Consider the following 12,850-nt stretch of genomic DNA (forward strand, 5'->3'; position numbering starts at 1 on the left):
CGGGAGCCGAATTCAGCTAAAAAATGTTTCATGATTTCAAATTCTTTAAAAAAAAGTTAATTTTTCAATTTAGAGATAACACCAAATAAATAATTTTTTGTCACATTTTTATCACTCTTATGAAAACCATTAATGTTTTTCTTCTAAAATATAACCCTTTAAAATAACTAAGGCGATTTTATAATTTTTAGTTTCACTCTTTTCACTCGATAAAATTAAAAAAATATATATTTTTTTTTATTTTCCTACCAAAATGTAGCTAAATTCTTTTGCATTGCATTGTCACAACCTCGAACTTGTAAGGAAATAAATATTTACTAGACTAATCACGCATTCGTTAAAAAGCCTAGATTTAAAATGTCCAATTTTGCTTTCGTCGTGTATCCAACTTTAGGTAGAGAAACGGTCATTTGACGAGTTCGCTTTATTTTACGATAGTTAATGCTACTTCATTGCTACTAAACCAGTGAAAAGTAAACAATTAGGAACTAAAATTTCTTAAGTTGCTACTACTTTGACTAATATCGGTTAATAGTTAATTAGTAAGCGAGTTATTTTAAAGTATTTCTATTAGCTCAAACTATTCTTAAAATCAAAATAATCTAGGTAGTCTATTGAGAAAAAGTATTCATAAGAATGGCATCATTAAATATTTTGCTATAAGGCAAGATACACGACGGTGAAATTGTAAGCACATTTTAAAATATTAATGGTTTTCATAAGAGTGATAAAAATGTGACAAAAAAATTATTTATTTGGTGTTATCTCAAAATAGAAAAATTAACGTTTTTTTTTAAAGAATTTGAAATCATGAATCATGTTTTAGCTGTATTCGGCTCCCGCTGAACGTATTATGTAATATCAAGTCATAGATGTAGAAAAACTAGTGAAAAAGATTATAAAATGTATTGGTCATTATTTTAGCCAGAAAATAAATGAAAAATAAATTATTTTATTTATAAATATTTTTTTCACTTTCATCGGTCCCTGCTAAAGTTAGAGTGGTAAACGTATATGAAACATGTTGGGTATCAATTTCGCCCGAAATTTATTTTTTTATTTTTTTTATTTCAATAATTTGTTTTTTTAAGGGTGACCCCATATTTTTTTATAAAATTTATAGTGGTAAAAAAGATGCTAAAAATATTTTTAATTCAGTGGTGTCTCATTTATAAATACTTAAATTTTTTTGAAAAATTTAAAATTTAACTACAAATTACAATTTATAACTAACATTTTTATACATACATATAAAGAGTGATAAAAGTATATAAAACATGTTTGGTATCCATTTTGCACGAAACAATTTTTTTAATTTTTGTTTAAAAATTTCAATAATTTTTTTAAGGTTGACCCCATATTAAAAAAAATATTGAGGATTTCTAAAGAGTGGTAAAAAGGTTACTAAAACAATTTTTTATTCAGTGGTGTCTCATTTATAAATATTTTTTGATTTTTTTGAAAAATTTAAAATTTAACTAAAAATTACAATTTATCACTAAATTTTTTAAAAATACATATAAAGAGTGGTAAAAGTATATGAAACATGTTTGGTATCAATTTTGCACGAAACAATTTTTTTAATTTTTGTTTAAAAATTTCAATAATTTTTTTAAGGTTGACCCCATATTAAAAAAAATATTGAGGATTTCTAAAGAGTGGTAAAAAGGTTACTAAAACAATTTTTTATTCAGTGGTGTCTCATTTATAAATATTTTTTGATTTTTTTGAAAAATTTAAAATTTAACTAAAAATTACAATTTATCACTAAATTTTTTAAAAATACATATAAAGAGTGGTAAAAGTATATGAAACATGTTTGGTATCAATTTTGCACGAAACAATTTTTTTAATTTTTGTTTAAAAATTTCAATAATTTTTTTAAGGTTGACCCCATATTAAAAAAATATTGAGGATTTCTAAAGAGTGGTAAAAAGGTTACTAAAACAATTTTTTATTCAGTGGTGTCTCATTTATAAATATTTTTTGATTTTTTTGAAAAATTTAAAATTTAACTAAAAATTACAATTTATCACTAAATTTTTTAAAAATACATATAAAGAGTGGTAAAAGTATATGAAACATGTTTGGTATCAATTTTGCACGAAACAATTTTTTTAATTTTTGTTTAAAAATTTCAATAATTTTTTTAAGGTTGACCCCATATTAAAAAAAATATTGAGGATTTCTAAAGAGTGGTAAAAAGGTTACTAAAACAATTTTTTATTCAGTGGTGTCTCATTTATAAATATTTTTTGATTTTTTTGAAAAATTTAAAATTTAACTAAAAATTACAATTTATCACTAAATTTTTTAAAAATACATATAAAGAGTGGTAAAAGTATATGAAACATGTTTGGTATCAATTTTGCACGAAACAATTTTTTTAATTTTTGTTTAAAAATTTCAATAATTTTTTTAAGGTTGACCCCATATTTAAAAAAAAATTATTGTGGATTTCTAAAGAGTGGTAAAAAGTTTACTAAAAACAATTTTTAATTCAGTGGTGTCTCAATTAAAAATATTTAAAAAAAAATATTAAAATTTTAAAAGTTATCTAAAAATTACAATTTATCACTAAATGTTTTGAAACTTTGTTTATTTTGTGCGTGTGAAAAACTCTTTCGAATGATACCCTAATTATTCAAATCAGCCGCGTAGATGTTGAGAAAATCGCGAAAAACTAAAAAACCCATTTTTTGAGATTGCGCCCCCTGGTGTTGAGATAGGAATACAAAAATTTCCAAAATTTGGCCATGCTCGATAGGGAACTGAATGACACCAACAACAACAGATTTCAGGAGAGGGCACTTTTTACATGCTTATCCCGCTATGCTCTTTGAGTCTTTTCCGATTAATTTCCCTGGTCACCCTGCATTATTGAAACTCGCTTATAGGAAATGTGTTCTGAACAGATTTTATGCTATTACCAATTAAAACTAACCCCATTTATTAATATTAGGCCATTCTCATAAAAATCACTTAAAAATTATCAATATTTATTGTTTTGGTTTGTTTTGACAAGATTTATTAAACAATAACTGAAGAGGTAATGGAAAAATTGTTCTGAACAAATTCGAGAATACCTAATTTTTAATTTGAATATTTTTCCTACAAATATAGTAGTTTAAGAAACTGATATCATTAAAGTTTTAGACTAGTAATTAAATTACATAAATTAATTAAAATATTTTATCGATTATCTTTGGATAAAATAAATTTTAAAATCAAATAACTAAGGTGACATTTATCTGAACAGAACATTTTTAGAAACTTGTAACAGATTAGATTGTACACAATATTTAAATGGTGTGTATATTTAAATTACCTTAAAAAAATACTATCTTTAACAACCTACAAACCGTCTGTTAAATATCTTTGTATTTGTGTAATTAGTTTAAAATTGTGTATTATTGTTTAATTGAAATGTGTTTATTTTTAATTTGTAAAATGTTGTATTTTTTTTAGTGTATTATTTGTTTTTAAAAATGGCAATATCCATGGAAAATTAATTCGAGAATTTTCTTTTGTAATAATTTTCTTTTGTAAAATGTATAAACGCGAAAGTGCCAATCTGGGTTTTTCCGTGGCGAAAACGTTGAGCCATCCCTGCCTTGCAAACCCGAAAGACGAAGACCGGATATTGGAGGCAACGGGGGGCGGCTCAATGGGACCGTCCTAGTATTTAGGGGAAATACCCCATCCTTTATAAAACCAGAATGACCAGAAACGTCGTAAAAACTAGGTGAGAAAAAAAGCTCGCTCGGACTCTAAAGAGTCAACCCTCCTAAAGGAGGAATTTTTAGTTCAAAATAAAACTTAACCCTTTTAAAACCAAAAAGAAGTCTCAAATTATCTTAAACAAAATAAGAAAGTAGGCTCGCAAGTAGATACAGTTAAAGATCGCTTTAGGTAATTTAGTCCTATAAAACTCTCAACACCGTCTTCTATTAGACAAATCCACCACTTAGCTATCATATCCATAATGTAGTAATTTATAATTAGAAAAGGCTAGTTATTTTTTGTTTTTAAATAATTTCTCACTAATGCCATTTATAAATTAAAGTATCTTGTAACGAATTTGTAAGTCAAATAAAATACACCTCAACTGAAACTCTGTCTGAACACTACCTCTTTCACTCCATGGTGAGAGTGGTACCAATAATAGACACTTTAAGCCATCCCTCGAAAACGTGATGTAGACAATAAAGCTACGTCTACACTCAGCTACAAGTTTCACCTACACGGTTTCAAGTGGTGGCTTAACCGGTCTATACGGACTTGGCTGTATGACATCCTAGAACGTTGGATATTAGCCTAGCTGATTATTATTATTATTATTAACGTCACCAATGCTTTTACCTGTAGATAAAAAAATGTATACCATCATGCCAGCTAGGAGCAACAAACACAAGGAGTACGCAGCTAGCCTTTAAGCACGCTAACGCAGTGTTGTGTACAAATTTCATTGGACGAACCTTTACACTGCACGTTTTACGGAAAGGGGGAAGACAATTTCCGAATTTTCCCCTTCCGACGGCAGCAGGCGCTAAAGCGTCTAACCAATGAAAAATGTACGCAAGAAAATGCACGACTTTTGACGGGTTGCGCTCTCCTTGTGTGGGGTGCTGTGTTTGTTGCTCCTAGATGGCAGCCACAATTAAAGCTACAAATTGTCATTACCCTATTATAAATGGTATAGTAAAGCAACATTGACGTTTCGTAATTTCTCTACAAACAATGGTTTGTTTTAGAAAAGATAACTAAAATAGATGAAAAGATAATCTACGTATTTTAAATTTAGAAAAGTTTCTGGAAATGGTGGCGATAATGGCGGATGTAGTGAGGGTCAATGGCGGATGTACTGTGAGTCAATGTTGATTTAGTGAGGGTCAATAGCAGATTTAGTGAGGGTCAATTACGGATGTACTGATGGTCTATGGCGGATGTAGTGAGGGTCAATGGCGGATGTAGAAAGAAACAAAGTCTATCGACGAATATATCTTGTATTTAATAATTGAACTAAAAGGTACGTGAAACCTTCAATACAGGTAGATAAGGGTTATCTGTACAGATTAAAAACTCTATTTTATTATTGTGTGGTTGAAGTATCGAATCGCTACTAAGGTATTTTCGAACTAACGTAAGTTTAAAATGTCGCTTTTGCTTCGAGTAACGTTTATAATAGTTATTTATGGTAAGTATATGCATTATTTGAATGGTAAACACGTCCTTAATACCATTGACCACACATTTCAGAATGTTGTTTCGCGTCTAACGAATATGAAAGTTTAAACAAGGAAAAATTGGAAGTTTTTCCAAGGGATTTGATCAAAGTAGGAAAGTCGGGATCCATTGACAATAGCGTACCCGGCTTCGAGTCGTTTTGGAAAACATACGTCAATGATGTCATTCACAAACTATACGATTGCCCCGATTTAGCAATCGAAACGTTGTTTTCCGAAGACTTAAGTCATTATCCCGCGGAAATCAAGGAGAAGCTACTTAAGAGACGCCACCGTGCCGCGGACTTCAAGAGGAACTTGACGCGATGGACAAGAACAGCGCTGGAAGGAACGTTGAAGATTATTAGTGGACTGATTCAATCCAAACATCCATCCACCGAATCCGCCACCAGCGCGGTTAAAGACCTGGAGGAAAACCACCTTTTGAACCCCTTCGAAGATTTCGTCACCCATTCCTACTATTTTCAAATCGTTTCTAATGTCATGGCCACGAAAGGTATGCCCTTCGTGGTTCAAGGTCAAAGGGAAAGTAAGGTTCACGACATAGACAAGCTAGATCCGGTCATGTTAGTCTCCTACGCCGATAAATTCGAGGACGGACTGGACACCGGTCTCTGGAATCGCACCGTTCAGCGCCATACCACTACCAACCCGCACCACGAAGCCTATCCCGGCTGGACCGATCCGAATTGGTTGCCTCCCACAGCAGACAGGAGTGCCATCTTGCGGAATGCCATTCGTGAAATGGTGTGCGATAAATTATCTCGGAGGCTCCAGAAAGATATGGGAGGGAAATTCAGTGAGAAAATCTGGGACATCGACCTAAATTGGTTCCAGGGTTTGCCTCAAGTTTGGATAAAAGAGGTTAGAAATATTTTGAACCAACTGAAGAAATAAGATTTGGGAACAATTTTGAACTAGTGACTAATTAAAATAATATTAGGTACTTGTGTTACACACTAATTAAAAAGACAAAGACAACGATGTTAAAAAGTGCACAATAAAAGTTTACTTAAAACAAATAAATATTAGACCCGACTAGTTTAGGACACGTTAAATGCGCCTTTTAAATACCGTGTTCGAAACTAATATTTATTTGTTTTAAATAAACTTTTATTGTGCATTTTTTAATATCGTTGTCTTTGTCTTTTTAATTAGTATACTAGTGACTAAATATATTTATATTGTGAATAACTAAATTAATTGTAAATTATATTAACTATGAATATTATCGTTCGATTAATCACTTAAGCTTTCGCATTTTATGGTATATAAACAGAAGTATAAATTGTATAATTAGTCCAGTCGATTAAAAATTAAAAATAATTAAATTAAATTAAATATAATTTATTTCTTTTGAAAAATAGTCCTAAATGACTCTTCAAATCCCCTCGTGGGAAATTGGTCAAAACTGGTCACAAATTACAATATACAATTGTTCTTAAAATGGGAGGTGAAAAGTTTAAAATTGTGCCCGGCTTTATGTATTAAAGTTCTGAAACTTGATCAATACACTTGACACATATCAGGGATAAAATAATCAACCCCGCCATTTTTAATCCAAGATGGCGGACGGAAGATAGGTAATTACCGCTAGTTATAGAACCATAAATATTTCGATATCCCTTCGGTGTCCGTTTTGGAATATTGAAAGAACGTTTACAATAATTGGAACAAATTAGTAATTCGACCTCATTCGTTTTATACCGTCCGACATCTTGAAAAATGGCCGCAATTTTTGTAAAAACTATCAATCCGAATTTAATAAATGAAGAGTATTCCTTGTTCTACGTATCATACGTATCTCTAGAAAGTATAAAAACGAATTTATTGTAAGAAGGTTATAAATAAATTATATTATTACTACCATAATAATGGCTGGAAAATTGTTTATTTTTATCACACTGGCTTCTTCTATTTTACAAAATCTTAGGTACGAAACACCTACAATATTAACAACTAACTTTAAGTATGGAATTAGCTCCTCGTGTAATACGTGAAATCCTCCACTGACCTCGATGCTTCTGGGATAGCCTTAGTACTCTTCTTTAAATCTCTTGTGGAAAAACTAATTTCTAGTAAATAACACTGAACAACAAAAAAAAATGTTTTGGAATGTTTCCTAACCCAATTGAACTATTTCTGACTATTTTTGGGTCAAGAAAAACGAATATGGCAATGAATTTTTTTTATTAACTACCGTTTCCAAGATACATAATACATAGACATTAATACATAATACATAGACATTAATACATAATACATAGACATTAATACATAATACATAGACATTAATACATAATACATAGACATTAATACATAATACATAGACATTAATACATAATACATAGACATTAATACATAATACATAGACATTAATACATAATACATAGACATTAATACATAATACATAGACATTAATACATAATACATAGACATTAATACATAATACATAGACATTAATACATAATACATAGACATTAATACATAATACATAGACATTAATACATAATACATAGACATTAATACATAATACATAGACATTAATACATAATACATAGACATTAATACATAATACATAGACATTAATACATAATACATAGACATTAATACATAATACATAGACATTAATACATAATACATAGACATTAATACATAATACATAGACATTAATACATAATACATAGACATTAATACATAATAGATAGCAATTAATATATTATGGGCTGTTTCTAATGTTTCGAAGTAAAATGATAATCGTAACGAAGCAGCCGCACGCAAGGGGAAATTGGTCAGTAGTAGAGCATTCGACTGCATATAAAGGGTTCCTTAGTTCTTAACCGAAATCCCCCTTGGTGGTTTCGCTTGCTTTTAACAATCTTGATTAAATTAATTAAATAAATTCACTGAATATTAAAGAAAATGTTTCGGGCTCAAAACAATCGGTTAGCTCTAGTTTTTGAGAGAGCTAACCAACATTTTTTATTGTCATATTCGTGTTCAGCAGACAAAAATACATTAATATCAGCTAATTTTGAGCCCGAAACATTTTCTTTGTTGTTCAGTGTAATTTGATTTAGTTATTTGGGTTGACGATATTTGCTCATTGGCTACTTTGCGTCGGTTAACATTAATTATAATTAGCGAATAAGTAGATTAGTCTATTAAAAAAGGGATAATAAAGCTAAACCCTAAACAAATTTGAAGAAATTAAAAAAAACTTACTAATAGCTCGTACCGATAGGTCTTCGAGCAAACAAAAAGACGCGAAACTCGGACCAAATAGGTCTTCAAGTGAAAAACTAAATTAAATTAAATTAAATAAAAAAGCCAGGAATTCCAACGGTAGACCGGTTTCGTCCTATTTGGGACTCGTTAGTACCGTGCGGGAAATCTGGCTCGCGACTATAACACCGAAAAGAGAAACTAAGCCTAAACATTAACTGAAAACCGAATAGGGGGATAGTGGTGGAGATTAGTATATACGCTGTGTAAAGTTAAAAGGAACCACCTATGGACTGCATTGCAATGCAGTCCATAGGTAGTTACTTTTAACTTAACAATAATTATGTTACCCTTTTTTAAAGAAGATATATATTGGTTCAAAAAGGAGGTTTTCTCCCATTTTTTTTAGCATCGCTATTTTCAGCTGGAAAGCGGAAATACGGAAGAAAAAAAGGTTGAATTACCTACTTTGGATAAAGAAATTGATCAAATCCTCAATAAACCCGATATGAAAACTTAACTTGTATAATCAAACCCTATACAATGATATTTAAATAAGAATCGGGTCAATCGGCAAGCCATATAGAAAAAACAACGCGTTAAAGGGAATATAACCTCAAGTCGTTTTTTATTTTTTTTATGCTTTTTTATGTAAGCAATTTTGGCGGGAAGTCACTAAACAGCGCCAAAAATATCTAAAGTCATAGGAGGGAGCGGGAAAAGGTCGAAGGTTGGTGTTCCACACCTAAAACCTGAGGTTATATTCCCTTTAAAGACCTGGTATGTAGAAAAAGCTTCTGGAATTCCAGCCAGCCTTTTCAACGATGCATTTTCGTTGTACACCTGGACTCAGCAAAATAAAAATATATCATGGTCTGAACTCAGCAAATATGAAATTGAAGGACGAATCATCTCGAAAACTAACCTCTTACAGATCCAGTAGGAACTAATACATTTTATCGAACCTTACAAAGCATCAAGAATCCACTAAGAACACGTTTTTTGATCGTATCGCTCAACGCCAATTAACCCGCAACTGCAATAGGCAACGGTGTGATTGTAATTTTTAAATAATATGTTACACGTATGCCACCTGTGTTTATTTATTAGTAATATCACATAATGGATGGTTGTGCGGTGTTCGGACGTTGGCCTTGCGGGTGGCTTATCTAATTCATGTTATAGTAGGAGATCATGCACTGTTTAATAATAATAATCAGCTAGGCTAATAACCAAGGCACCACCTTAGGCCCTTTGTAACCGTGACTTCGCTCAGAAACGCCTGATGTCAACACCCCGGCTGTACTGGATATAGCTTCCGTGTTAACCTCACGGGCTGCAGAACCCAAGCATACTCGCTCGTAGTGGCCAACCTTTTTGCATTTTCTGCTGGACAATTTTTTCGGCTATGTTTCTCGAGTCTTCCGCATTTCTTGCAAGGTAGTAAGGATGAATTATACAGGGTGTTTTGAATTGCTCTGACTGAGCATTGTTTTTCAGAAACTGCAAGAGATAGAGTTGCGAAATTTTCAGGGTGTTATTTCTAGAGTGGGATTGCTTTAAATCCTAATGTCCGAAAAATTGGAAATAATTTCGGGTTTTTTTTTAAATATTTTATCACTGGTAGGTGCTAGAAAAAAACGTTTCAATGAGAAAGTTGTAGAGTGCTGTCGAAAATGTTCAAAGAAATTGGTTTCATTGGAAAAGAACACTTTTTCACGAAGATATGAGCTGATGACAAAAACAAGCTGTCCATAGGGGCCAATAGCCTTCGCGTTTGATTGATGAAATTTGGGTTTTCATCAGACATGGTTATTAGCCAGTTGCAGAAATCAAATCTACGTTCCATATCTCCTTCGTGCAGAGCTTGGTGGAGGGTCGCTGGATGGAAGTTGTGATTGTGAAGAGTGGTACACACGTAGTTCATCGATAATCCGAAATCGTCGCTTGCACCTCTGACGCTTGCTCGAGGATACGCAACAAAATAGGCTGGAACGGGTGTCTTCCATGTTGATGTTTTGACGACCTGGTCCACGAAATCTGGGATTGACGTTTCCGAAAGTCACGAACAGCTCCAAGAACGGTGTTGTGGCTTGGTCTTCTATCTGGATATCGAACGGTGAACAATTCACTAACCCTATGCGCGTTACGATTGACTTTACCATAAAATAACTCGACCATAAAAGCACGCTGATCACGAGAATAATTTAATGGCATGTTGATTGGACTCAATAAACATTCGAGAATGGTTGAAGACAAAAAGATTTCACATTAAATACTAATTGAAAACTTGACCTTTGTGCGTAGTTGGCCGGCTGATACGTTTTTAGGCCTACTGTAGACCTAAATTGGCGTGTTGGTAAATTACATGTACTTTTTTTTAAGGAATTTAATCTTTTAACGTGATTTCTTTCATTTGTAAATGAATTGAGCGACCCTCCACCAAGCTCTGCACGAAGGAGATATGGAACGTAGATTTGATTTCTGCAACTGACTAATAACCATGTCCGATAGAACCAAAATTGCATCAATCAAATGCTGGTTACCGACGAGTGTTTCTTAGGGAGAGATGGGCCGTTCAACCATCAAAACACCCTCAGGTGGTGTGACGAAAATCTTCACCGGGGTTTTCCTCACCATCATCAACAACAACTTCGACTGAATGTTTGGGCGGGTTTGCTCCGGGATCGAGGTATTGGCCCATTTTTCCTCCCAGCTCGTCTTAATGGACAACGCTACTTGGCACTTTTGCAGAACGAAATAGCAGACGCTTTAGAAGATATTCCGCTGGAAGTTTACAGATAGATGTGGTACCAACATGACGGCGCACCACCCCACGTACATAGATGTCTAGTGGAGCATCTTAACAACGAGTTCCCTCAGAGTTTTGTTGGCAGGAACGGTCAAGTTTGATGGCCTGCGAGGTCTCCGGACCTAACTCCGATGGACTTTTTCTTGTGGGGGTTCTGGTTCATCAAAGCACAAGTTTACGTGACGCCCGTTGAGAACATCGAAGATTTGCGTCACCGAATCATTGCAGCCTTCGAACTTGTCCTCCTGATATGATCAGACGCTTGTTTCAAAACAAGCTTCATCGTGCCAAAACATGTATCGCGGCAAACGGAGGTATCATAGAACCTCGCTTGTAAAATTCTTATGTTTATTCGAATAAAATGTTCAATTAAATCTTTCAGACATTTCTTTCATTTACGTACAAAAATGCGAAGGCTATTGGCCCCTATGGACAGCTTGTTTTTTTTTCATCAGCTCATATTGTCGTGAAAAAGTGTTCTTTTCCAATGAAACCAATTTCTTTGAACATTTTCGACAGCACTCTACAACTTTCTCATTGAAACGTTTTTTTCTAACACCTACCGGTGATAAAATATTTAAAAAAAAACCCGAAATTATTTCCAATTTTTCGGACATTAGGATTTAAAGCAATCCCACTCTAGAAATAATACCCTGAAAATTGCAATGCAGTCCATAGGTGGTTCCTTTTAACTTTACACAGCGTATATACTAATCTTCACCACTATCCCCCTATTCGGTTTTCAGTTGCTACGCAACTCGTTTTGAAATTTTTCATGTTTAGGCTTAGTTTCTCTTTTCGAAATTATTTCCAATTTTTCGGACATTAGGATTTAAAGCAATCCCACTCTAGAAATAATACCCTGAAAATTTCGCAACTCTATCTCTTGCAGTTTCTGAAAAACAATGCTCAGTCAGAGCAATTCAAAACACCCTGTATAATTCATCCTTACTCAGGGACGGCGATCCCGTGGGGGCTCCGGGGCCAGTGTCCCCAAAGAGAAAAAAGTAGGCGCAGAGCCCCCACTGAAAAATATTTGTGCAGAAAGCCCCAAGACCAATTTTAAATTATTGTTTTTAATGTATTAAAATGTAATATTTTATATTACTAAGGAAGGATACATAAAAAATAAGCATAAGTTTGAGTCCTATAAAATGTTTAACCCGAAATTTATCCGTCGCGTACACAGCTTTACCAAAATATGTTAATTATCCGAAGACAACGACTTTGAATTAACTATAAATGAATTCATTGACGTTTCAGATATCAGAAAAACACTTTTTTAGAAATTAAACATTAATATTATTTTAGTTTGATGTAAATAAATTTTATATGAAAAATCAGCCGAGCCACCACCATAATTTTTGCGATCGCCGCCGCTGTCCTTACTACCTTGCAAGAAATGCGGAAGACTCGAGAAACATAGCCGAAAAAATTGTCCAGCACACAAGTCAGTTTGCAGAAAATGCAAAAAGGTTGGCCACTACGAGCGAGTATGCTTGGGATCTGCAGCCCGTGAGGTTACCACGGAAGCTATATCCAGTACAGCTGGAACGTTGACATCAGG

General features: G+C 33.0%; 1 protein-coding gene across 1 annotated transcript; it reads left to right on the forward strand.

Moving 5' to 3' along the window:
- The first annotated feature begins 5,144 nt into the window (after positions 1-5,144).
- On the forward strand, positions 5,145-6,432 carry LOC149924963 (uncharacterized). The gene is made up of 2 exons (XM_090161009.1): positions 5,145-5,197; positions 5,260-6,432. The coding sequence occupies exons 1-2, from the start codon at positions 5,155-5,157 to the stop codon at positions 6,141-6,143; spliced, it is 927 nt and encodes a 308-aa protein (XP_090017135.1). The 5' UTR covers positions 5,145-5,154; the 3' UTR covers positions 6,144-6,432.
- The last annotated feature ends 6,418 nt before the right edge of the window (positions 6,433-12,850 follow it).

Source organism: Leiobunum rupestre, chromosome 10 (assembly GCF_980474605.1).
Source record: "Leiobunum rupestre chromosome 10, qqLeiRupe1.1.hap1, whole genome shotgun sequence".
Taxonomy (NCBI): Eukaryota; Metazoa; Arthropoda; class Arachnida; order Opiliones; family Sclerosomatidae; genus Leiobunum; species Leiobunum rupestre.